Source organism: Podarcis vaucheri (genome assembly GCF_965113315.1).
Source record: "Podarcis vaucheri genome assembly, chromosome: 6".
NCBI lineage: Eukaryota > Metazoa > Chordata > Lepidosauria > Squamata > Lacertidae > Podarcis > Podarcis vaucheri.
In genome coordinates, this window is record NC_138764.1 from 21,425,980 (window position 1) to 21,449,467 (window position 23,488).

Genomic DNA, 23,488 nt, shown 5'->3' on the forward strand with positions numbered 1-23,488 from the left:
ATTTTTTTTAAAAAAAGTCCAGAATAAACGTAGGAAGTATACTTGAATCAGAATACTTGTGTGAAATAAAACAGATTTATTCAAAAACAAGGGCAGCATCCAACAAAATAGTTCTGTTGGTGCAAGGATTTCAGTTTGTGCAATGGAAGTTGCTCTCCATGCAAGCCTTACACCCACCCCAAATCTGCTCCAGAAGCCTAGAATAACCCCCAGAACAGACTTAGTGTACAGATTGGGAGAAGAGAGGGAGGAGAAATTATATTGTGCAACCAAATGTCCCTGTATTGTATACTGCCCCAAATTCCAAATTGGTGTAGATTCTACTAGCAAGACTCCCTAAAATACTATTATACTGTTTAGTTTTATTAATAGTGGATCTCTTACAGAGGGTACTTTAATTACCACTCTTTCTGGATGGCATTCAGGTTTTGCCTCTGCTGTGGACCTTCGTTGGCCAGATCTCAGCTCTTCTTCTATCCCCCTGCTGTTTCCATGCCTTTCTGTGTTTTCCGTGTCACTTAGTTAGGATAGAGCTTGTTTATCTAGAATCAGCAAGGTGACCAGGACTTAAAACCAATGGCAGCTTGGTTTTACAAAGTAATCACAATGAGGCACAATACCTGGTGGTTGAGTTGGCTCAAATTCCCACTTTCCAAAATTCACATTTCTAGTTGTACCAAAGCACTCTTTCCATTCTCGCCGTAACTTGCATGTAATGATAAGATGACGTCCAGAACTGCGATGGCCACTTGAACGTTGAAATGGATGGGACTTTGTTTCACGTACACTGTACCGAATGATTGAAACCGTGTTAGTAAATGGCCTATGCAAAAGATGGATGAATTGGAATTTGCTGCCCCATTAGGCTGACAGCATTTCAATTACACTTAGGAAAAGCTTCCACTCCTCCCAAGTTTGTACTTAATCTGTGCATCTCAGTTCCAAATGGTGTTTACTTAGCAATAAACCCCTCTGACTTGGTGGAACCTGTATACCTGTTCTCAGTGTCAGCAATTTTGGTTAGAAAAGGCAAATTGGTTGGCAGTCAATTTTGATTTTTAAGGGTTGAAAGATCAATAAAAGCTACATAAAGATTACTGTGTTCTTAATGTTCTTAGAATATTCCATTCTTTCTCAGGTTTAATTCATAAATTGTTGGATTAGTTTGAGAACTACTGACCCTTGCCATGCCAGTAACATTTCTAAATATTAACAGTGTGGATCAATTCAATAATGGTGTTGAAATCACTTTTATCCATCTAATCTGTTTTGGGGTTTTTTTTTGGGGGGGGTTGGTTTAGGAAAGCTACAATGGCACTGGGATCAGGCAACTGGAAAACAGCTCCTTCATTGCTTTGCTAACTCTTTAAATTGAGCCTCACTTAGTACAGTATGATATTGTGCTAAGTTTAAGATAAGCTTAAATAGCAAATCAGGTGTAATATGAAGTACCTTTGAATATATTAAAATAATAAGAGTTGAATCCAAATACAGTTTTGTGCTAGTGAACATTTAATGTTCCGTTAGATGGGGAACATGTTTTTTCCCAACTTCCCCAATATGCTGCAACCCTCTGCTTCATATTTAATAGGGTTTCTTGACATGCAAAAACAGCTTTTCAAAGGATGCAGGAGCCTGCAGAGCTAGGAGGAAGTGGTGAAAAGCACGTGTATTGATTGCATTAAGCAAATCCATTGGATATAACCCAAAGTAAATTCTGCATCATCATTTCACATATCGTAATAATATTCTAAGTGTAAATCTTTTTTTTAATGACTTACATTAGCATGCCACAAAACTCATACTTTACATTTTTGTTTTCAGGACCCCACTTTGCGCAACAAGCAGCCAATTCCAGCGGCCTATAACAGATATGATCAGGAAAGGTTTAAAGGGAAAGAAGGTAAGTTTACTTGTGTTACCTGTTTTCAGTGTCAGCAATTTTGATTAGGAGAGGGCACACATGATAAGTAAAACAGTACAGTTGTACCTCATGTAATGTACCGGCCCCCTTACAAATGCTGCTGGGTACACGCTCCGCTAACCCAAAAGTAGATGCCCCTTGTTGCGACCTTTGCCCCGGAATGCGAGAGGAAGTCACGCTTGGTGGCGCGGCAGCAGTGGGAGGCGCCATTAGAGAATGCGCGCCTCATGTTATGAGCGGTTTCCTGTTATGAACGGACTTCTGGAACGGATTAAGTACATAACACGAGGTACCACTGTATGCTTATTTTCAAATCCCTGGAGTTGACTGTGATGATCAGGAACCTGTTTCCGAAAAAGTAGCAGATTAATGGGGAAAATGAAATAAGACATAGCTATTAAGAAGCAAATGGTACTTTTAAAATAGTAAATACCTATATTTGAATTTTATGAATTCCTGATATGTCATATTCATAGTTTCTTTGCTGATAGTACCGATCAGCTAGACAGTTCTGACACTTGGTACTTAAACAATCATCTTTTCTTTATCAACTCTAGAAAAGCTGAGGTAATTATTTCAGTTCTGCTTTCCTGTTAAACAAAAGCCTAGTTTCCTGATAAATTATATCCCTAGAGTGTCTCCATTAATTAATATGTTATTGGGAAGAGTCTCTCTTTCCACCTCTCTCCAGAGAGGTGTAAGAATAAAATATCTCAGACACTCATTTTCTGTCATCTTTCTCTCTCTGTGTGTATGTACCTCTGTGTGTACATACTTGTACCAGTTGCCACCACAATTTGTCATTCTACATTGTGGCCACTGAGTTGTATCCATATGAGAGCCCTCCACTGATGGAAGGTCCCAGCACAACCTCCAAGCATATTGCCACCAGCTCCACAAATTAAGGATCAAGATGATTCTGAGTTGGCACTGCAGATCTTGTCTTCTTAAATCAGGATTTTAACCTGCTTTAATTTCCACTTGTGAAGAGTGAACTCTGATTAGCACTATCATCCACAAACTTTAGAAAGGCTGGGAGGGACTCATGCTCAAGAGTAGAGGGGTTGCTGGTGATAGGGAGTGCAGAATCTAAGCCCCTTAACTGTAGCTGCATTGTGTTGGCCCCAAATGAAGAGTCCCCAATTGACTGTGCCTCTTCGGCTATCACAAATTTTTGCTGCCGGGTGTTTTATTTTTTCATCTAATGTTCTGTGACTTGATGTCTTGTGAAATGATGCTTTAAATATAAAGGTAGTTTATACATTTAATAAGTGTACTGAAAGGAACCACAGGCTAGCTGAGCTTGGGTAAACATGGGATCAGACACTCAGAATTTCTTTCCAAATGATTGGCATGCCATACAGGTGGCCGTGTTCTTGTTCATGTGAACAATTATTACAGCTCTAGTTGAATAATTACTGTTTTGCCCATTTTATATGCGTTTTGACAATGTTAGTTAATGTTCTTGGCATCTGTCTGTCTCAAGAGACAATAGAGCACGCCTCTGAGGGTGAAGTCTAATGGCTGCATTAGCAGCACATAAGTGATTTTCCAAGGATGCACACCTGGGCAGTGTGTATGGAGGTCCTGGGCTGCCCAGATGACAAGACGCCCCTCTCAGCCTCACTGACACGGTCCAAAGGAAAGGAAAGCAATTCATTTGGCACCAGCTTGGCTGCAGGAGTAGCTGGAAAGAAGTGTTCAAGGCGCCATCCTATCATCTTAGGGACTCCATTCTGGATTTGTATAGCATTTACTCCTTAGTCTTTTCACCTCCTGAAGATATCCCGCAAGGCAGCAGAAGTTTAGGACTGGAGTTTTCCTTCTCCTCGATATGCAGTGCTCGAAACTCCCATTGTTCTAGGCACATTTTGCGACAGGGAATTTCATTAGCATGAGCTGTTTATGAGCTCTGTGTGCAGTATTGCGCTTAAGATTTCAGATTAAAACTGCAGAGTGGAAGGAAAGGAGGACCTTTTTCTGCTTCCCCACTTCCAGCTACTCTCTGAAGTAGAAAGAGACCCTCTTAAGAATATTAGGGGGTGGGCAGGGGAAGGACCAGACCATGTGAAAAATGAACATAATATTTTAGCTGCAGTTCATTCATTTTCAGCTTTGTATTCTTGTTATAAAAATAGCATGCCCAGACATTCCATTGTTGTGCCCGTAACCTAGGTCTAAGGTGCCATATGGCTCCTAGCTTTCATATATCAGTTTCTAACACTGTAGATGGGCTGCCTTCCTAGGTTGATGGGCCCTACCTGTCCTTCACTTCCCTCTACAGCACATGCAGAAAATGCCTTCTTGACCAATTGGTCCCACTATTGGTCTCATCCGCTCAATCCAGCAGAGAAGTCCCAAACTCATTGAGCGTTTGAGATCCATCAGCTACCTTTATTTGGTTTAGCCAGTCAGTCAAATCCTTTTCTTAGGTGTGGCTTCTATTGCATGCTGACAGCTTCTAGGAGCCACAGGTGAGAGCTGCGTGCAGCATGGGGACCAAAGGTGGGCAAATTACCCCAGAAGGAGCACAACGTGTTCCCCACCAGAGGTACTACCCCCATATACCCCATGTTAGCTAATATAACAATGCTATATCCTTAAAATGCTCAAAACTGTAGTGTAGAATTACCATTGCTCCAGTATACTGGGCAAAGATGGTTGTGGAATTCAAAATTTGCTGCCCATAACATATACAGTATGCAACTCCTCTTCAGAAAACCTCATGTTGCCTTTGCACAGTGTGTCTGTGCTATCACTCCCCATGCCTTCTGTAATGGCAATCCAGTTTAGTTAATGCCATGTCCCTTAGTCTGTTGCATGCTTTTCAGGCATGCTTTCTGTTAAGACTGTGTTGTTCAGTTTTTCTAGTTTGAAGAAAACAATGGAGATTGGGTTGCAGAGTGTATTTCCCCCACAGCTGGTAATAGCTTTGTAAAAAGGAAATATTCACATCCTTTCTAAAGCGATTTTGTTTCCTCAAAGATTATAAGAACAGAGTCACGGCTTCATATCTTGTGAATAAAAAGCCCTATGGGTTTAACAGAGCATGGTAATAAACACTGGCAAACCTTTAAGCAGAATACATCAGCCTTTGACAAAGTACAAGTAATTTTTTGGAAATGGTTACTGTCTGATAAAAATAACTCTGTCTCTGTGACACACCAAACATTCAAGTGGAAAATGTGATTAAGCTGCAAAAACTGTAAAGACCTCTAACTATCATCACAAGATATCTATTGCCCTCAGCCTTCTTTCCTTTTTTAAAAAAACACCTTCAAAATCTCCTTAATGTTACCCAGGTCTTGTAGCATTGCTGTATACTTAATTTTTTTTTGCTATGATTCTCTCATTTCATACAAATTAATTCTGATAGCTTATTTTTTTAAGCTGCTTTAAAATTTGTTTTTTTTTATGTTCAAAGCTGATTTGAGCATTCATTTATATTTGTATTGAATTATTCATTTTTATGGCATAAGTCGTGTGGTGAAGCAAAAGTACTAAATATTTTAATGAATGCAAAAATGAATGGGGTGAAGAAGAAAATCTGATACAGAAAGAAGAAATTCCATATTGCTCTCAATCAGCAGTTGAGTGTCAACCTGGATGTCAACTGATGAGCATTTGCATGTGTTAACTGGAATAGTTGCACTATACTGAAAAATATACATTGCAGGCGGGTCTCGTGCATGCAGATATTGCAGCAGGCTGTTTAGCCGTTTCCAGGAGAAGGAAGCCCCCTGGCACTGCCACCTGTCGTCTGGTGGTAAGGGGAGTAGAGCTGGCTAGGGTTGGGGCTGGGTTTCCCCCCTTACAACCCTGCAACCGGGGGTGGGGGGTGGCTTAATAGACTACAGTATAGTGTAAACGTAACTTTTATATGCTCTGGGAAAGAAACAAAAAAGTGTGACTTGCTTTATTGTGTTACTCATTTTTTTTGTGATGGCCTGTAACCAAACTATCCAAGGCATGCCTGTATATAGTTATAAACTAGCATTATGATGGGTGGGTGTGTATGAAGGAGAGGATTCAAGTATTGCACTTGCCTGTTGGTACAGTGGTACCTTGGTTTTCAAGCATCTCGGAAGCTGAATGTTTTGGTTTTCGAACGCCGAAAACCCAGAATTGCTTCTATTTTCGAACGCGCCTTGGAAGTCAAACGGCTACCGTTGTGTGTTTTTCAATTTTCCCAATTGAACTTGCAGCCAGCCCTTTGTGCCTCGGTTTTTGAATGTTTCAGAAGTCGAAAGGTCTTCCGGAACAGATTACATTTGAGTACCGAGGTACCACTGTATTTGCTTTACTTTTTCCAATGAAAATGCATAGAAACCAATGAATTACATGGGTAAAGCAAATAAGCACAATTAAGGACATCATTAGGACTCCCATTAACTCAGTTATTAAGACTCAATCCTTCTGCTCTTTCCGTTGCCTCATTCTGAATTGTATTTCTTGGTCAGCCTGGGGTCCTGATGGAATTTTGTAAACCAGCTTACATTCACAAACAATTTATTTAGTGTTTAATGTGTACACTGTAAGTTGCCTTTACCATGTTTTTTCCTCACCAGAACTTTGTTAGGCTTACTTTTCCTATTTTTGTGACAGAGAATGGATGCTGAAAGTGTCCAGACTGATTGCCTAACTTAAGCTTGTAATAGGTGGAAAATATAAGCAGTATTTCTGGTGGTCACTGTAGTCTTCAGAAAGTTCATTTCTGTTTATCATGTAAGGCAGCAGGTAGGAACCCCAGTTACTAATTGGGTTTTGTGGGGGGCTGTGAATCCTAAATTTGTGTAGGCCTCTGTTGGTCAGCCATTTTAGGTCAGGAGTCACCAACATGCATCTATGTTCACACCTGTACCTGCAGAGGACTTCCCTGGCGCCTGCAGAATCTCTTCCCCCTACCAAAATAAAGAAGTATTCTTTATGAAAGAAGTATTCCATAGAGCGAGTAGACAAAGTATGTACTAGGTTGTGGATTGACTAGAGCAGTTTCTCAGTTTTGCAGATATGCCCACAAACCCCAAAAGCATGGCAAGCTCTGATGTAGTGTAGGCACTCGGGAAAATCCCTCCATTCCTGCTATGCATCTGTTGACCAGCCTGATCTTCCCTGGCAGTTTGGATTTTTTTCCTTCCTTGCATGGATTTCTGCTCTGTGAAGTTTGAATATTTTATCCTACTCAAGTCAGTTCTTGAAGAGCTTTCCTCCATGGATGACACATTCCATTTTTAGTGCCCCTGTCTTCTGATTAAAGAGGAACTTATGTTTTTTTCTGTCTGCTCTCCTAACTGCTGGACAGAAAGGAACTTCACAGCAAGGTTTCTAAAGGCAGAGATGGACTTGAGCAAGCCTTACTAGGTCAGGTCCTCCCTTCATATAAAGGACACAACATCTTGGTAGATGAAAGGAGGGACACTGAGCAGGGTCTCTCTAGTACATTTTAAACAGCACGGGTTGTTATAGAGGCATGCTTAGTTATATGCAGGACGAAGGTTGCAAAGGGTTTTCCAGCATCTCTGATATGACCTGGACTACCAGTTAAATATGTTCCTACTGTAGCTGTAGAAATCGTAAGTGCCCAAATTCTTAAAGGCTAAAATCGTAATGTAATGGTGGCCAGATTCTTTTTAATAAAACACACACACACACTTTAAAGCAGGCATAGGCAAACTCCAGCCCTCCAGATGTTTGGGACTACAATTCCCATCATCCCTGACCGCTGGTCCTGTTAGCTAGGGATGATGGGAATTGTAGTCCCAAATATCTGAAGGGCCGGAGTTTGTCTATGCCTGTTTTAAAGAGATAGTTTTCTAAACATAGCAAATCTATCCCCTGCTCTCCCTTCCCACCCACTTCTTCTTTCATAATAATGTTTCCACTATAATAACTAATAAAAAGTTACAGACTTTCATAAGTACATATAATCCATTCTAGGTGTAAGGTAAATTAAAATTAGCTTGTATCATCCAGGTACTATTGTCAAAGGCCATCAGCCTTGCCATTTGAATTGAGCTTTTTCTGAAAGTGCATCATGAAAATGTCCCATAGTTTGTATAGACATTCCTCAGTATTACAGGGTTGTTGATCATTCTACTGTTGAATAATCAACGTAAATTGGATCTTCTTCTTTTTTGTATAATTTCACATGATGTTCTTCTTGTTTAGTATCAAGCAGCAGGGCTTTGAAAACAGGTTTGTGTGTGTTGGATCTAAAAACTTGTTTGTCATGTGGGCACAGTGGAGGTAGATACATGCAGTAGATATTGTGATATGAATTACTTTGGATGCAGTGAAACATCTCATGAAACAGGTACTACTTTTGCTGTAGTTAGCCACATTTCAGGAATACACAGTGGCAATATAATCTCTTAGCACCTGCCACCAATTAACATTATAATGCATTAAGAGATTTTGTTGCAGTCAGCAAAACCTCTGGCATTGCTTGGCTTGGTGATGATATGAAGGTAGGTGTTCATGAGCATTAGAATATTGCAAACATTGCAGCTTCTGTAAGGGCAATTAAAGATTGGCCTGGGAAAATTTCCCATGCTTACTCCAGTGGCAGAAACACTAAGGTGAATACCGTATTTTTCGCTCTATAACACGCACCCAACCATAACATGCATGTAGTTTTTAGAGGAGGAAAATCTGTAGGCATGCCACCCATAGGCATTCCCTCCATAACACGCACAGACATTTCCCCTTACTTTTTAGGAGGAAAAAAGTGAGTGTTATGGTGCAAAAAATACGGTATTTAGAGGAAGACAGAAAGGTGAAAGAAAAAGAGGCATGGAGGATGGGTGAAGAAATGCCAGAATCAGAAGCTTCCCTGTTGTGGAGATTTACTTATAAAGAACAGATTTGTCTCCTCCATACCAGAAATGAGAAATTAGAAAAATTGGTTTGAGACGGTAGAAATGTGTGGTTCTGATTTTTGTTTATGAGCATAGCTCAAAACTAGCCTGCCTCATTGCTTAATTTGTATGCATAGAGGCACCCGGAAAGTACAGCTAAATGAAAAAGCAAATTGCAGATATATGCAACACATTGATTATATATGCACACAGTAATCTTATTACTGTAAAAACAAATAGACTGAGCTCTAATGAAATTGATAAAAGCTCTTTTTAAATATATTACAATATTGAACAGATAACTCTTTCGAATCACATTTAAAACAAATGCTTTCTTCCCTTTGCCTCATCTCTGGGCATGGAGAATACCTTTTGTAGGCCAAAAGCTGTTCTCACTTGGGGCAGAAACAGTGCTGTTCTGTAATTTCCATTAACTCTGAAAGGGCTTGCATGCAAACCCTTCAAACCTGGTCCGTTGTTCTTAAACGGGGCAGCTCTGGTTTTAGCAAAGAGGAATACCAAGGCATTTTGTGCTGGCAGGTTGAGGGATATATATCATTGTGGCATGCCTGCTTGTTCCAGAGCACTGCATACTTGCCTCAACCTGTACTGATAGGACAAAGCAGTGGCAGCAGAGCTACAGAAAGCCACAATTCCAGGTTAAAGCATTCTGTGGTAGGTTTAGCTTAATATCAAGGGGAGGGAATAGAGAGGGGAAGGTAAATATATTTTGAGAATCTGTGGTCATTATTTGATGGGCCACTCACCAGCCCACTGACTTCTTGTTAAACACTGTAATTAAAAAATGTCCAAATAAGCATATGGCATCTATAGCCGCAAATGATTTTGTGGTAGAGGAAATGAGTACCTGCAATTTGCTGGCTTTTATTCTGCTACTTAAAATGCATTATAGAGGGGACATAAGAGACAGTTCTATCTTTTCATTCAGCTCCTCCTCCTCCCCCTCCCTCCCGGCCATTCACCCCATCTGGGAGCTGTATTTGTAAGATAGTTACTCACCATTCTATCTAAATGAACTATCTGAGAAGCATGCAATATATCTCCCTTACTTCCTTCTGCAAAGCATCAGCCTTCTTCCTTCCGTTTTTAAATACTTGATGCACATAGACTTAGGATAGTGTTCTGCTGCATAATTGAGCTAATATGTGTTGAATTTGTGTGTGTGGTTGGTTTTTTTTTAAAAAAGACAGTTAAATAACATGAGTATTCTAAACAGTCTCTTGCTGATCATCTGTCTTGCTTTACTAGAGCAATAGCATCTTTATACCAATGGTATTTCTTAACAGGCACTTTAATATAGATGAAAAGGCCAAGGATGGAGAACATGGCCAAACCATGGTTTGGTCCTTAATATCCAACTTGCTTCAATGCTATGATTTTCTTACATGCTTAGCAATAGCTTTGTTCCTTTCTATCTGCTTGGGTGTTGCAAAGAGAAAGGAACTCTGACTCTATTCCAAGGGTCTGCAACCTGCGGCTCCGGAGCCGCATGCGGCTCTTTTACATCTTTGCTGCGGCTCCGGGGTGGATACTAGCGAGGGGAGGAGGCGCATTGTGCGCCCCGACACTCCTCACTGTGGCGGGTGCTGTACTGGCTGTGACGTCGCATGGGGGCGGTGCGTGCGTTAGTCACGCACCGTCCCGACGTCACCTTCCCGCCCGCTGTCAGATCGTGGCTCCAGAGATATATTTGTTTTAAATGTCGCATTGGTTTTGCGGCTCCCAGTTGTTGTTTTTTCTTCGGAAACGGGTCCAAGTGGCTCTCTTTGTCTTAAAGGTTGCAGACCCCTGCTCTATTCTAATGTTGCTACAAGACAGTTTTTTGTGATTTAGGTATTTGGGGCGGGGTTCACCTAATGAACAACATCAATGGAAGCCTTGCACATAGCCTTCCACTTGTGCAGTGAGTTTTTCCTCCTTCTCCTCCCCCTCTTGTGCCCCTGAAATTGGCTGCGATGGGTTTGGGAGAATGCCCAGAACAGCATGCAAAGGGAGGGGAGGGGACTTGCCACATCTGGCGAGCTGATAAGCTCATTCACATGAAATGTTTGTAACTATGCAATCTTACGTACCACCTATAGTTTTTTTTAACTAACTGAGCTTTCTACAAACCATTTCCCTGTATTTGCACAAAGCTGATTTGTTACAAGCCATGACCAAAAGTTCTAAATTTCCTACTCTCGCGTGAAGGGGAGGTGCAGCCCACAAGCCCAAGGCTCACTGCCACAAATTCTCATCACGACAAACCATGACCGCTTTTGATGACTGCATATGCCCAGTTGCAGTCTTTCTGTACATTTGGCCATGGTTTAATTTTGCTAATAGTAAAGCATGGTTAAAAAAAACAAGTACAAGGGGAAATAAAACTAAAATTAAAGCAACGGAAAGTCTACAGAATGATTTCTGATGATTATGGCTTTTAGTCAGCTGCCAAAGGCTATGTGGATAGTTCAGCTAGAGAGAACATATATTTTAGAACCTATAAAACTTCATGACCTGTGTTCTACAACATTGCTCATTTGATAGCTATTGCTGTGTTGTGAAGATGGTGGAAAAGAATTATGCACTTGGGGTGGGTCTACCACAGCTGCATTGGGATCATCTTAGTAGTTGGAGACAAAAGCATACCAGTTGTCCTTTTCCCAGTTTGTTTGCATTCTTAAAGCCTTGGATAAAATATTGGAAAGCAGCAGAGGAGGAATTACATTCAGTACTTAATGGAGCCAGTGCTATGGTTGAAAGCTTAGGAATGGGTCATAGACTTAAGGTTGCCAGACATCCCTGTTTCTACAAATCAATCCCCTGATAAAATCCATCTATTTAGTAGGAAGTTGAAAAGTGTCCCCGGATTCATTGAAAAAAATCTGGTAACTTTATCATAGACACTCTCTCTCTCTCTCTCTCTCTCTGTGTGTGTGTGTGTGTGCAACTCTTCCCCCTTTCCTGAAGCACATTATTCCAAATATGGAACTTTTCTGCGATTAAGGGGTACCTCATTATTGACTTAAAATGTGGTTAGGCTGACCAGGTTCCTTCTAAGTTAGGGCTTACTAGACATATTCAAAGCCTGATTAGCCTTAACTATGTTGGGTTTTTTAAAAATTAAAATGTGTGTAGACTGTCTCTTGGCCATTAGTATATAAAGATGCATTAAGACAAATGTTAAAAGAACAAGTGAAATAAAATTAACAGCACAGCAATAATAACTCAAAAGAGTAAAAACCAGTTATACCCTCCCAAATGTTGTAAGCTATCAAATGCTGAGCAGAAATTACTTTACCACCTGCTGAAAACTGAGTAAGGAAGGGGCTAATCTAGTGTTCCCAGGCAGCGGGTTCCATAAATAGGCTACTGCCACTAAAAAGGCATGTTCCATGATCTCACCAACCTACCTTCTTTTCATAGGTGGTACAACAGGGCCCCAGAAGAAGATTGAAAATTAATGGACTGGTTCCTTGTTCATAGAACTTTAGTGCTGAATTTCCCTTTACTGTAACAAGTAATTTCCCTTTTCTGCACAGTGTAGGGTAACTTTTTGATTCCGAAGAGGAAAGCTGTGGGAAAGGCAAGCAACACCTTAGCTATGTTCAGTTCCATTATGCATGCCTAGGTCCACAGAGGCCTTTGAGTATTTATTTATTGATAAACTCCAGTTTCCAGGAAGAACTTAACTTGTGGTGAGTTTTCTTTTCCTTAATATAGGTCTAATCCTTCTATGGTTAGCTGAGTACAAAGATTGCCTCAGTTGTAAGGAAGATGAGTAGTCTGAATCTTCCAGGCACAATGGTCTAGTGGATTATCTCAAACGGCATCTAGACAACAATTATTGGGGGCATCTGTTTCAGTATAGCAGAAAATTGTATCCCAGCTATTGAGGTTAATTGTATGAATAATGTCAGAGAATTCCTCTAGTAGGTGCAGACCTATTCCTGATTTATAACTGATAAGCAGTTCCTGCCCTTATGTATCACTATTGATTTTTCCATTTACATTTTAATGCTTGCTAATGTGGCCGCAGTTACAGTTTTATTCATGGTAACGTCTAATCTTTATTTTAAGGCAAGTCTGTATTTGTTGTGTGTATGCCTTCATGCATGCTTGTTTATAAGGCTGACTGATTTGGTCTACCTTACAGTGTACTGAATGAAGCTGTATATTAGCAGCATTTGTGCATAAAGGGGTTTTAGGAGGCAATTACTGGTAGTGGTAGAATATATACCCAGCAGAAAACAGGAGCACTTGAATCTATTTTGTACTGTGTAAATTCAGCAGTTCATCTTGCGCTTACTAATCTGACATAAGCTCTGTGGTCTCTGGCAGAGAGGTCTTTCTCAGGCCTGCTAGTTGAAATGCTTTGCAAAGATATCAAGGATTGAATCAGAGATCTTCTGCATGCAAGGCTTCCTATTGCACCTTCACTAAGTGTATTCTCTCAGATAAATTACACACACATGTACACACACAAATCCTATATCAAGTTTCTTTGACAAGTCACTGTTTTAGTTCCTTACCTATATTTAGATGTTGAAACCGTAATTCCCAGTAATGCTTTCAATATGTAAATGACACATATTATGCTCCATTCTGATTTTTTTTGTTAGCACTTTCTTTTGCAGTGGTACTTCAAGTTACATACGCTTCAGGTTACAGACTTCCGCTAACCCAGAAATAGTGCTTCAGGCTAAGAACTTTGCTTCAGGATAAGAACAGAAATCGTGCTCCGGCAGCAGCGGGAGGCCCCATTAGCTAAAGTGGTGCTTCAGGTTAAGAACAGTTTCAGGTTAAGAACGGACCTCCAGAACGAATTAAGTACTTAACCCGAGGTACCACTGTATTGAGATTAAAAAGCAAAACAGTTTCTTTACTAAGAAAAGCAAACAATTCTGCAACCTTTTATAAATTATGCTCATGAGGCAACTTTCATGTTTATTTACCTTGCATAATGGAGAGGTCAGTAAGCTATGCTGATGTCCTCTCCTCTCCAGTCAGGTTTAGACATAACTCCAGTTCCCTGCAAATCATGATGTGTAGACATTAAGATAAACAGATCCTTCATTTGCATCCTGCAACCACAGAATGCTTGTACTAAAGCGCTAGTTTATTTTAGCATTATGCTGTTAAAGTCTGTTAAGGTCAAAATGTCCTTTATTTGTCACAGCTGGTAGCCATCTAAAACGTGCGCCTTCAAGAAACACAGACAAAACCTTAAGTTGAATTTTCTTCCATGTTCACTGAGCTGTAAAAATAGCAGTGGGCATCAGTATGGTGTATCTTGTTGGATATGTGGGAGAAATTTTCTGTCCTCTTAATTTGGGTTTACATAAGCAGACATGTTCATCCAGTAAATGCATGTCTAGGGATTACTTTGAACAGCTACTGATGCATGGATTTAAGGAAGAGTAACAAAGTTAAATGCAGTAGCATCCATACAGCTGCAAAGTGTAATGCCTCAGTCTAGATAAAGGGCATCCTGAGCTGCTGTAGTTACTATCCGTAGTATCTCCTTACATATGGCTGTAGGCTGCATGTTGCTCCTGAGCTGGCTAGAATTCAAAGGGTATATATATATTTCTAACTTGCATGGTTAGAAAGACATTGTGTAGAACAATGATAGGGGAAATGATAATGGAATGAAAAGACCAGTAAAAAACAAATCAATCCATTATTTCTGCGTTTGAGGGTAACTTACCTTAACCTTATAGTCCCTGCTCAATTGAAATCTACATATAGCATTGGAAAGTTAAATGCAACTCTTAGAGTCTAAGCCTTAGATCTATGGGGTCTTTCCACAGCATCCTAAGTACTGAGCAAAATACAGGGGCCTGATTTAATCTGGAATTTGTTGTTTAGTTGTGTCCAACTCTTCGTGACCCCATGGACCAGATCACGCCAGGCACTCCTGTCTTCGAATTTGGAATAGAAATACAAATAAATTAGTAGAAGGACCCAGTGTTACTTTGGTTATTCCAAGTGGTTCAGCGTTCTTTAATGTGAAGAAATCTGAGATACTGTACCATTTGAAAGACCATTCTCCTTCACATAAAATGTTACTCTCTCCTGAATTTTGTTTATATAACCAGTTTTTTCCATTAGGAGTGGTTCATAACTGATGAAACTTTTCCTACGTCTTTTGTTTTGCCACCTGACTACTCTAAATTTGGCATATGAAATGACTTACAAGAGTGTTCTTGTTTCATAGAGACGGAAGGTTTCAAGATTGACACCATGGGCACCTACCACGGAATGACTTTGAAGTCTGTAACAGTAAGTTTGAAATTTTATCTATTTATTGTGTGTAGAAATGTTCAGAAGGGATCATATAAACATCTCTATTAGCTTCCTTCCCTGAGAGGAGACTATGTTGCATGGCAGGGGATAAAATCTTATTTCTAGGTTGCATCACATGTGTGTGTATGTTAATGCCGCCTCCTTGGCTACAGGTGAAGACTGTAGATATTTCAGGACACCCCCCCCCAACAGAAGCTATAACAGTATGATTTTGATATATACTCTGTCCTACTTCAAAGGTCAAAGTTTAATAAAAGAGGAGTATAAAAGAGGAGGAAGAGCACCCCTTCCAAGCGTCTCAATAGTATATTTTCATGCAGATAGTTTCTCAAAACAGCTGAATGCGGAGCATCTTTAAAATGGAGTTTCATCCTGTGCTTGTCTTAAATTGTCTGCTTTTATGCAAGTGGATTGAGCGCTCGCAAACAAATGCTGTTTTGATCTGCCTGCAAGTAGGACAGATGCTACAGAACTAGTATAGAAGCCTCATTAAAGACTTTTGCCATCTGTATGCCTATATAAATCTGATGAATAGATGGCACTAAACTGTCTCAAAAATCTGTGCACCTACTTCTCGTTTGCTCTCCTAATTTGAACATAAAATAATGCCTGGAATGTAAACGTCTCAAAGCCAATTAGAGCTAACTTGTTTAAACTTTCCTCCTATCTAATAAAATTGTTCCTTTAAGTTTTTACTATCACTTTTCAGTCTTTAAATGTGTTGGTCTCTGGTTCAATCTGTAGACTTGCTTGAAAGCAAGTATTTGGTTAGAGGCCAAATCTGCATATTGCGAGGAATACCAATAGAAGCATTCATAGGTGACACTAATAAGCAGAAGGCTTACTATGACAGCTGTTGCTGCCCTTTGATCCACCAGAGGTGTCCACTAACATTAGAGGATGGGATGTGCTTTTCTCAGATTTCCTGCAGTTGCCCCTGTGCCACCCTCCAAGTTGCCTATTTTTCATGAGGGTGTCAGTGCGCTTTCAGGACCCTTCTGCAAGTAAGAAACAGCAACATTCTAGGGATGTAGATTGTTTTGATGCATTCATATAATCATTGAGCCCATGGGTTGCTGCAAAGGTGAAAGAACTCCATTTCTTAACCATTGTTGCATGCTATATATGTCATCCGGATAGTTCCAGTTTTCTTAGTCTCCCTGCAAATAAGTCTCTGGAACTTGCTGGTCTTCCAATATATTTACTAATCCAACTATCCATGCAAGGCTCTGTTATACTTCTGTTTGTCAAATATAGTAGAAAAAGAAACACTTTATAAAGCTTCTCTGTCTGTTTGGCCACAAGGGAATTCTTTTCTTTTTAAGCAAAGGCGTATTTACAAACTATTTTATATGGTGTGTTTGCAGCCAAAGTCAAATGTGGTGATCTGAGTCACACAACAAACTGAATTCGTGTTCCCTAAGTGCTACCCTTCCCTAAACCTTTAATGCCATAAAAGCATCACATAAGGATACTGCTAATTGTGCTGTAACTCGCAGATTCTGTTAAAGGAGAGGGGTGTCCCAGTGTGAACACGTTATCCTTGTGCAGGAAAGGGATGAAGGAAGGCCACAGGTTGAGACCACTTTAGCTTTCCTACCACAAACCTAAATGGAGCAAATTGTCTCAACTAGGAGAAAAGGTTGTGGTGCTTTGTGTTCGTCCCTGGAGAGCAGTTTGGCACACAGCTGAACCAGTGAAGGAATGCATATCAATTTACCATTGGTAGCAATAGCTGCAGTATTCTGGTGTTCCTCTCTCTAAAGCAGCAAAAAAAATTACTTTCCTTTGTACCTCCTTCCCTTAGTTTGCTGTGTTGTTCCACTCCTGATTTAATTTTTTATAAGTTTATGTGAAAATTGGAATGCTCTTAGTTTGGGCAGTTGGAAGATGAAGGCAAGATGGGTTATCATGAACTCGAGCTTCAAATTCATTATAATGAAGAATTTTCTAACTCTTTCATAAAAGTAAGTGTCTGAATTTCATCTGCTGCCTTATTATCAGTGGTGAGCTCATGGAGAACTCTTTAGAACTTCGACAGAACAGATGGTGAAGGGCTTTTCTGAAGCAATGTCAGTGAGGATTTTCTTGTTTGTTGCTGGAATAGTTCTTAATTGGCATCCTTAGTCGATACAGAATGAATGGGCATTTTAAATTCTTTTTTGTTGCTGAATGGCAACTTGCATTATTTGTGGAAGTTGCATTTCTCCTTCTATGTTTGGTAAGGAGTCATCTTAGTTTCCTCTATTTCTTTATTTCCTGAAGAATATCATTTGTGGTTGTGTAGCAGAACACAGTACATTTCAAAATGCCAGGTAATCTTGTACAATCTTTATTCTGTAATGCTGTCTAAAGTGATGTCTTATTCCTCGTATCTCATCTTTTTGTAGCTTTAACTTCTATTGATTCAAATATAGAATAGCTGTTCATTTGCTTTAGAGTGGGTTTTAAAAAAAAAAAGTTGAGAAAACTGTGATGTTTCACAGAACATGGAAGACAATTTGAAGATAGGTTTTCTCCATGCTGCATGGGAACAAAAGGTTTCTTTTTGACATTGATTTCTATTTCTAGTTAATCCTTACAAAAAGTGTCCTGGGTTGGGCCACATATTTGCTTTCTTATAGGTAAGGAATGTAAGTAAGTAAGTAAGAGAAATAAGCGAGTCCAGGGACCATGTATTAAATGTGTGGCTAATTCTGGGGCCATGAAACTGGGTCTCCCAAGACTCATTCTGGCACATGAGAGAATCACTTTGATGTATTTGAAATTCTTTCTATTTTGTGTTCCAAACAGCGTGTTTCTCTCTCTCTCTGAGGGACATGTGACTATATTGGGTTGCCTTGAAGATAGAAATTCTAAGATGAGGCATCCAGGGACATCTAGCTGTAGCTTAATAAGAGCTTCTTGACCTTAACTGCTTGACCTTTACAATCCTTAATGAAAAGGAATTGGTTTTTTTAAAAAAAGATTCAGATAATTTTCAAATTTTAGTTAGTAAGCTGATTTACCTGCTGTATAAATATTGTAACAGTTTATCCAGTAACCAAAAATAGATGAACTGAAAACAATTCAACAAAACATTCAGTGGATTTTAAATATATTACAGCAAATTTAAATGTTAACTTGGAAATTATTTTTTCATCATTTATTGTAAGTATTTTAAGATGTGACAACTCCATAGCATACACTTCCCTTAAATTATTTAGATTTTAGGGTGCAAACAGCTTGATGAAATGCATGGCTCAATGAAGAAGTTGACCCAGTATGCAGCAGCTGGGGGCGAACAGGAAGCAAATGCTTTTGGTAATCAGTAGGAAAAGGGACTGAAAATAAAATTACCAATATTATAATACCATTACAAAAAAAAAATGATAATGTGGCCAGACTTGGAGTACAATGTACAGTTCTGGTCACCTCATGTCAAAAAAATGATATTGTAGAACTGTAAAAGGCTAAGAAAAAAGCAACCAGAATGATCAATGATCAAAGGGATGGAGCAACTCCCCTGTGATGGAATTTTGCAAAATTTGGTGCTTTTCAGTTTAGACAAAAAGGTGAGGAAGAGGAAACATAATGGAATATCATGAACATGCTGTGGAGAAAGTGAAGTTTAATGCTGGAATAATCAGGACAGACAAAACATAGCACTTAGTGCTTCTTCACACAGCACATATTTAAACTATGCAATTCACTCGCACAAGAGTGGCTTTAAAAGAGGACTAGACAATTTAATGGAGGGTAAGGCTTTTTTCTACCCCCACTGTTGGAGGCAATATAATAATAATATCATCATAATAATAATTTATTATTTATACCCCACCCGTCTGGCTGGGTTTCCCCAGCCACTCTGGGCGGCTTCCAACAAAATATTAAAATACAATAGTCTGTTAAACATTAAAAGCCTCCCTAAACAGGGCTGCCTTCAGATGTCTTCTAAAAGTCTGGCAGTTGTTTTTCTCTTTGACATCTGGTGGAAGGGCATTCCACAGGGTGGGTGCCACTACCAAGAAAGCCCTCTGCCTGGTTCCCTGTAACTTGGCTTCTCGCAGCGAGGGAACCGCCAGAAGGCTCTCAGCACTGGACCTCAGTGTCCAGGCAGAACGATGCTTTGGAAATACCTGTTGCCAGGAATCACAGATGGCAAAAGTGCTGCTCTCAGGCTCTGTTTGTGGATTTCCTTTGGGCATCTTCTGGTTGGCGCATGTGAGAGCATTTGACTACAGGTGGTGACCATTTTGTGTGCATTCAATTGATGTGCGACCACCGATGCAGACATCATTTTCAGCCCCGGAAGGGGGCGTAACGGGCTTATTTGTGACTTCTAACGCACACATTGACCCAGAACACAACCCCGGCACAAACGGGGAGTTTCCTGGACCTTGTGAGAGAATTGATCCAGATACCAGCTAACTCAGATCCCCTCTCAATGGATTGTATGAGTAAACTGGGGGAAGGTAAATATGATTACAGAACACTCTCCAATCTTTTCCAAGTTCTTTTGCAAGAAGGAGGATAGAACTATCCTGAGGTGATACTCAGTACAAGGTGGGCATTAATGTGTTTCAGCCACAGACACCCTCCACGTGGTAATGCAACAGCAAGGTCATTGGAAATATGGACCAATTAATCCTTATTGACCATAGGCTTTGTTGAGTTTGAGGCTGATATATCTGGGCAGCCTATCAGCAGCATACAAATTCTAGCTGGGGGAACTTGCAAAGCATGCTTTGATAAACCCAGGGAAAAATTAGCATGTATTTTATGTTTAATTAAAAAAGAGAGAGTTAAGCTGCTTTATTAACATCAGTGGTACATATGCTGCCATAAATTATTTTGAAGAAGGCAAGACATTAAATAAAGCCTTCTGACAATTTATCTCTACAACAAAGCACAACTGACAGATTTTGGACATAACAATCCTTTCATCTCTTCATGAGTGTGTTACATAGGTCCACTCCCCCCTTTTCACCCCCTTTTATGGACATAATTTTGTAAATTCCAGAGATGACATTGTTGTGGTTTTACAGCATCTTTTGTCCTCTGCAAATATCCTGCTTCTTTGTTAAGCTGCATAAAACTGTTGTAGATAAACCATTCCCTCTAGTAGTGAACTCAGAGCTGACTGAATTATAGACAAAAGGGGCCAAGAAACAAGAGGGAAGTACTATCATATTTAGGGAAACCCAGGATTTTCCAAAGGTGAATTTTAAAAAATAAGTCAAGGGGTGGAAAGCAGTAAAAATAGTGTGAAGAGAACCAAAGGTGCTTAGTAACCAGGAATACTGAGTATCAGGTGGGAAAATAATGGAAAACTGAAGGGAGAAGGCAAGGAAAATAGCCTGTTCAAATCTGGGATAGCTAGCAGGCTGGAACATTGAACATGAGCCCTGTGCACTGCGACATGTTATTGTGGCTTCCACTTTTGCATAGCTAAAAACAGAAAAAACAGCCCTACTTTTGAGTTGAAGTGACGGTCTGGAAAAGGTGTAGGACTGTAGCTGAAACCTGGATACAAGTTTCATGTGTAACTTGCGTAATCAGTCTTTTCTCTTTTTTCCTTGAGGAGGTAAGGAGATAATGAAAAAGCAAGCACCCTGTTAAAATTGCTTCCACCTTACCGTTTTGAAATAGTTATTCAAGCCACCAACCTGTATGCTCAGCACTTGCTGTTATTTATTATTCAGTCTAAATGCTGAAGAGTTCACTCCAATGCATAATTTAAGGTCTCTTTTACAGAGTTTCAAAATGCAAAATAATATTTAAGGTGTCTAGTTACTGTTCTTCTGCCCGGACACTGAGGTCCAGCGCCGAGGGCCTTCTGGCGGTTCCCTCATTACGAGAAGCGAAGCTACAGGGAACCAGGCAGAGGGCCTTTTCGGTGGTGGCGCCCGCCCTGTGGAATGCCCTCCCATTGGATGTCAAGGTGATGGACAACTACCTGACATTCAGAAGACATCTTAAGGCGGCCCTATTCAGGGAAGCTTTTAATGTATGATATTTTAGTGTTTTTTTGGTTTCTGTGGAAGCCGCCCAGAGTGGCTGGGGAAACCCAGCCAGATGGGCGGGGTACAAATAATAAATTATTATTATTATTATTATTATTCTTTGTTTTGATGCCATTGGGCCATGCAGCACAGTACTACTGAATTGCAAAAAAATACTTTGCAGGTAGGCTGATCGAAGTTACTGTGGGCAGATTGTTGTGGTCAATAGCCAGTTGCTTTTCAGAAATATCTGGGGTGAAAACACCAACGGTGTGCTGTGGCACAAATATAAAGGTTCCAGATATAACACCAAGCCATTTTAAATGTTTTAACCATTTTAAGATATTCTTATTGGATGGTATTCAGCTAGATGTACATAATATTGTGAACAGTTCAAATCAATTTTTGTTTTTATTGAAGTGCGTTGCTGCTTTGTTTGCTAGATTCCTTTGGGAGGAACGGCAGAATTTACTAGTTCGTGCCACTTGGTGTGCTTTCTTCAAGTTATCCCATTTTGTGGAGCTCTGAGCCTTGTAGTACTACCACTACCTTGTTCCTTACCCAGGTGAGGAACAACCACCTTTGAATAAACCACAGAACCAAGGAGACTATTTCCAAGTCCAGATTTAGGGACCCGGCGTTTATTATAGCTATTGCAGTAGGACAAAGCTCACTCAACTCAACATGCCAGTTGAGAAGGTCTGCCCCGAGGCACTTCAGACCAAAAGCTTATATAGTAGTTCAAACACAGCAAACAAAGAGTCATAAAACATCTTCACATATGTCAGGAAAGGTTACAGGTCATGAGAAGCAAAGCACACATGGATCCATACTGGTATCTTGACCCCTGCATCACCTTGGAGTGGCCCCTATGTGCCCAGACCATTTGACCATTTTAGGCCTTGCATTACCCTGGCAACCTAGCCTCCAGTGAGGGAAGAACATCATAAAATCCTCTTCTTTAGTCTCATATCTTCAAGGATAACTGATTTACACTCTGGTGCTAAAACATTCTGCCATTTGTACCACTTTCAGGAATAGATAAGGAAAGATGGAATGTAGAGTAGGAGGGGAACATTCGCAAATGCAGAACCCACAAAAATCAAGCTTAATGCATTCTAAATGGTTAAATACAATTACAGTGAAACATTGAAACATTAAAATAATAAAAATATACCCCCGGGGTCTTTAATTCTTATATTAGTACTTGGCTTAACTAACTAGTCACTTGTTAGACAGGTTATTACTATGTGACCATATTGCCCTGAGTTACTGAATCAGAGCAATTTTTAAGCTGTCTTTTCAGTGTGTTCCATGGCTCTTTTGATGTGAACATGGCTCTGATAGAGATTTCATATTGGAAATGGGGTATGTACATGACTTTGATTAAAATTCTAGGCAGGGAACAGAAGCACAATAAAGAAGCTGAACCATTTTAGTGGAAAGCATGTAACACTATGAGCAAACCTCCTTTCTCCTCCAGATGTTGAAATTTAGGTAACATTTATCCATTATGGTTCTGTCTAGGTAGTGTGCAGCCTGTATACTAAAGCTGCTTTGCATTCTTGCTGGGGAACTGTGAATTCATGTATTGTGTCTGTAATGGCCAAGGTTCGTAAAAAGTGTTTTGATTTCAGATTTATGCATTCTTCCCCCTCCCCCATTTCTGCTGCAGCAATAGATTCAGAAAATAAACCACTGCAGTCATTTCAGTATGAATGACAGAACAGGTTTTAAGGAACAAATAAGAATGGAAAATGTGATGGTTTCATGTGTATTGTTCCTACCTAATGAGAAAACACTTCCTATAAGCCAATTTATAAGCCGCTAGTTATATTTAAGCTTTCTCTTACCTTGATTGTGATTCCTGACTTTAATGGAATTCAGAGACACCAGTTTTGTTTGTAACAACAGCCCCCACAATTAAATCATGACTGAAAATAATGCTAGACCTCTATGCATATTTGAAAGCAGATTGTGAAAGGTGGTTCACCATTTACTGAAGTGCCTGGATTCTTAAAAAAAGTAGTTATAATAACTACACTGTTACTACTTTGCCTTTTAAACTGCAAGAAATGCAGAAGTTTTGGATTGAGCTGTAGGGTTTTGAAGATGCATATTGACGGATTCCTACTGAGATAATGGTGGATTATTTAAATAAGTATGCTGAAAATTCTATACTGCTGTATATTTTTAAAGAGTTCAAAGTGGTGTCCAGAAAGAAAGCATACAACAAAAGCAATAATACATAGTAATATAAAATTCACAATAGTAATAGGTATTGTGGTCCTGAGCCGTTAAAGGCTTTATAGCTCAAAACCAGCACTTCAAATTGGGCCCCAAAACTAATTGGCAGCCAGTGCAGGTGGGCCAGGATTGGTGTAAAACAGGCAAGTCCAACTCCCAAGAGACTG

General features: G+C 39.9%; 1 protein-coding gene across 1 annotated transcript in view; it reads left to right on the forward strand.

Annotated features, from left to right (window-relative positions):
* Window positions 1-23,488, forward strand: part of CDC73 (cell division cycle 73) — a 110,583-nt gene that overhangs the window by 33,689 nt on the left and 53,406 nt on the right. Inside the window, exons 9-10 of the mRNA XM_082225509.1 lie at window positions 1,825-1,903; window positions 15,002-15,066. Coding sequence (XP_082081635.1) covers window positions 1,825-1,903; window positions 15,002-15,066 — 144 coding nt within the window. The remainder of the gene's footprint in view (window positions 1-1,824; window positions 1,904-15,001; window positions 15,067-23,488) is intronic.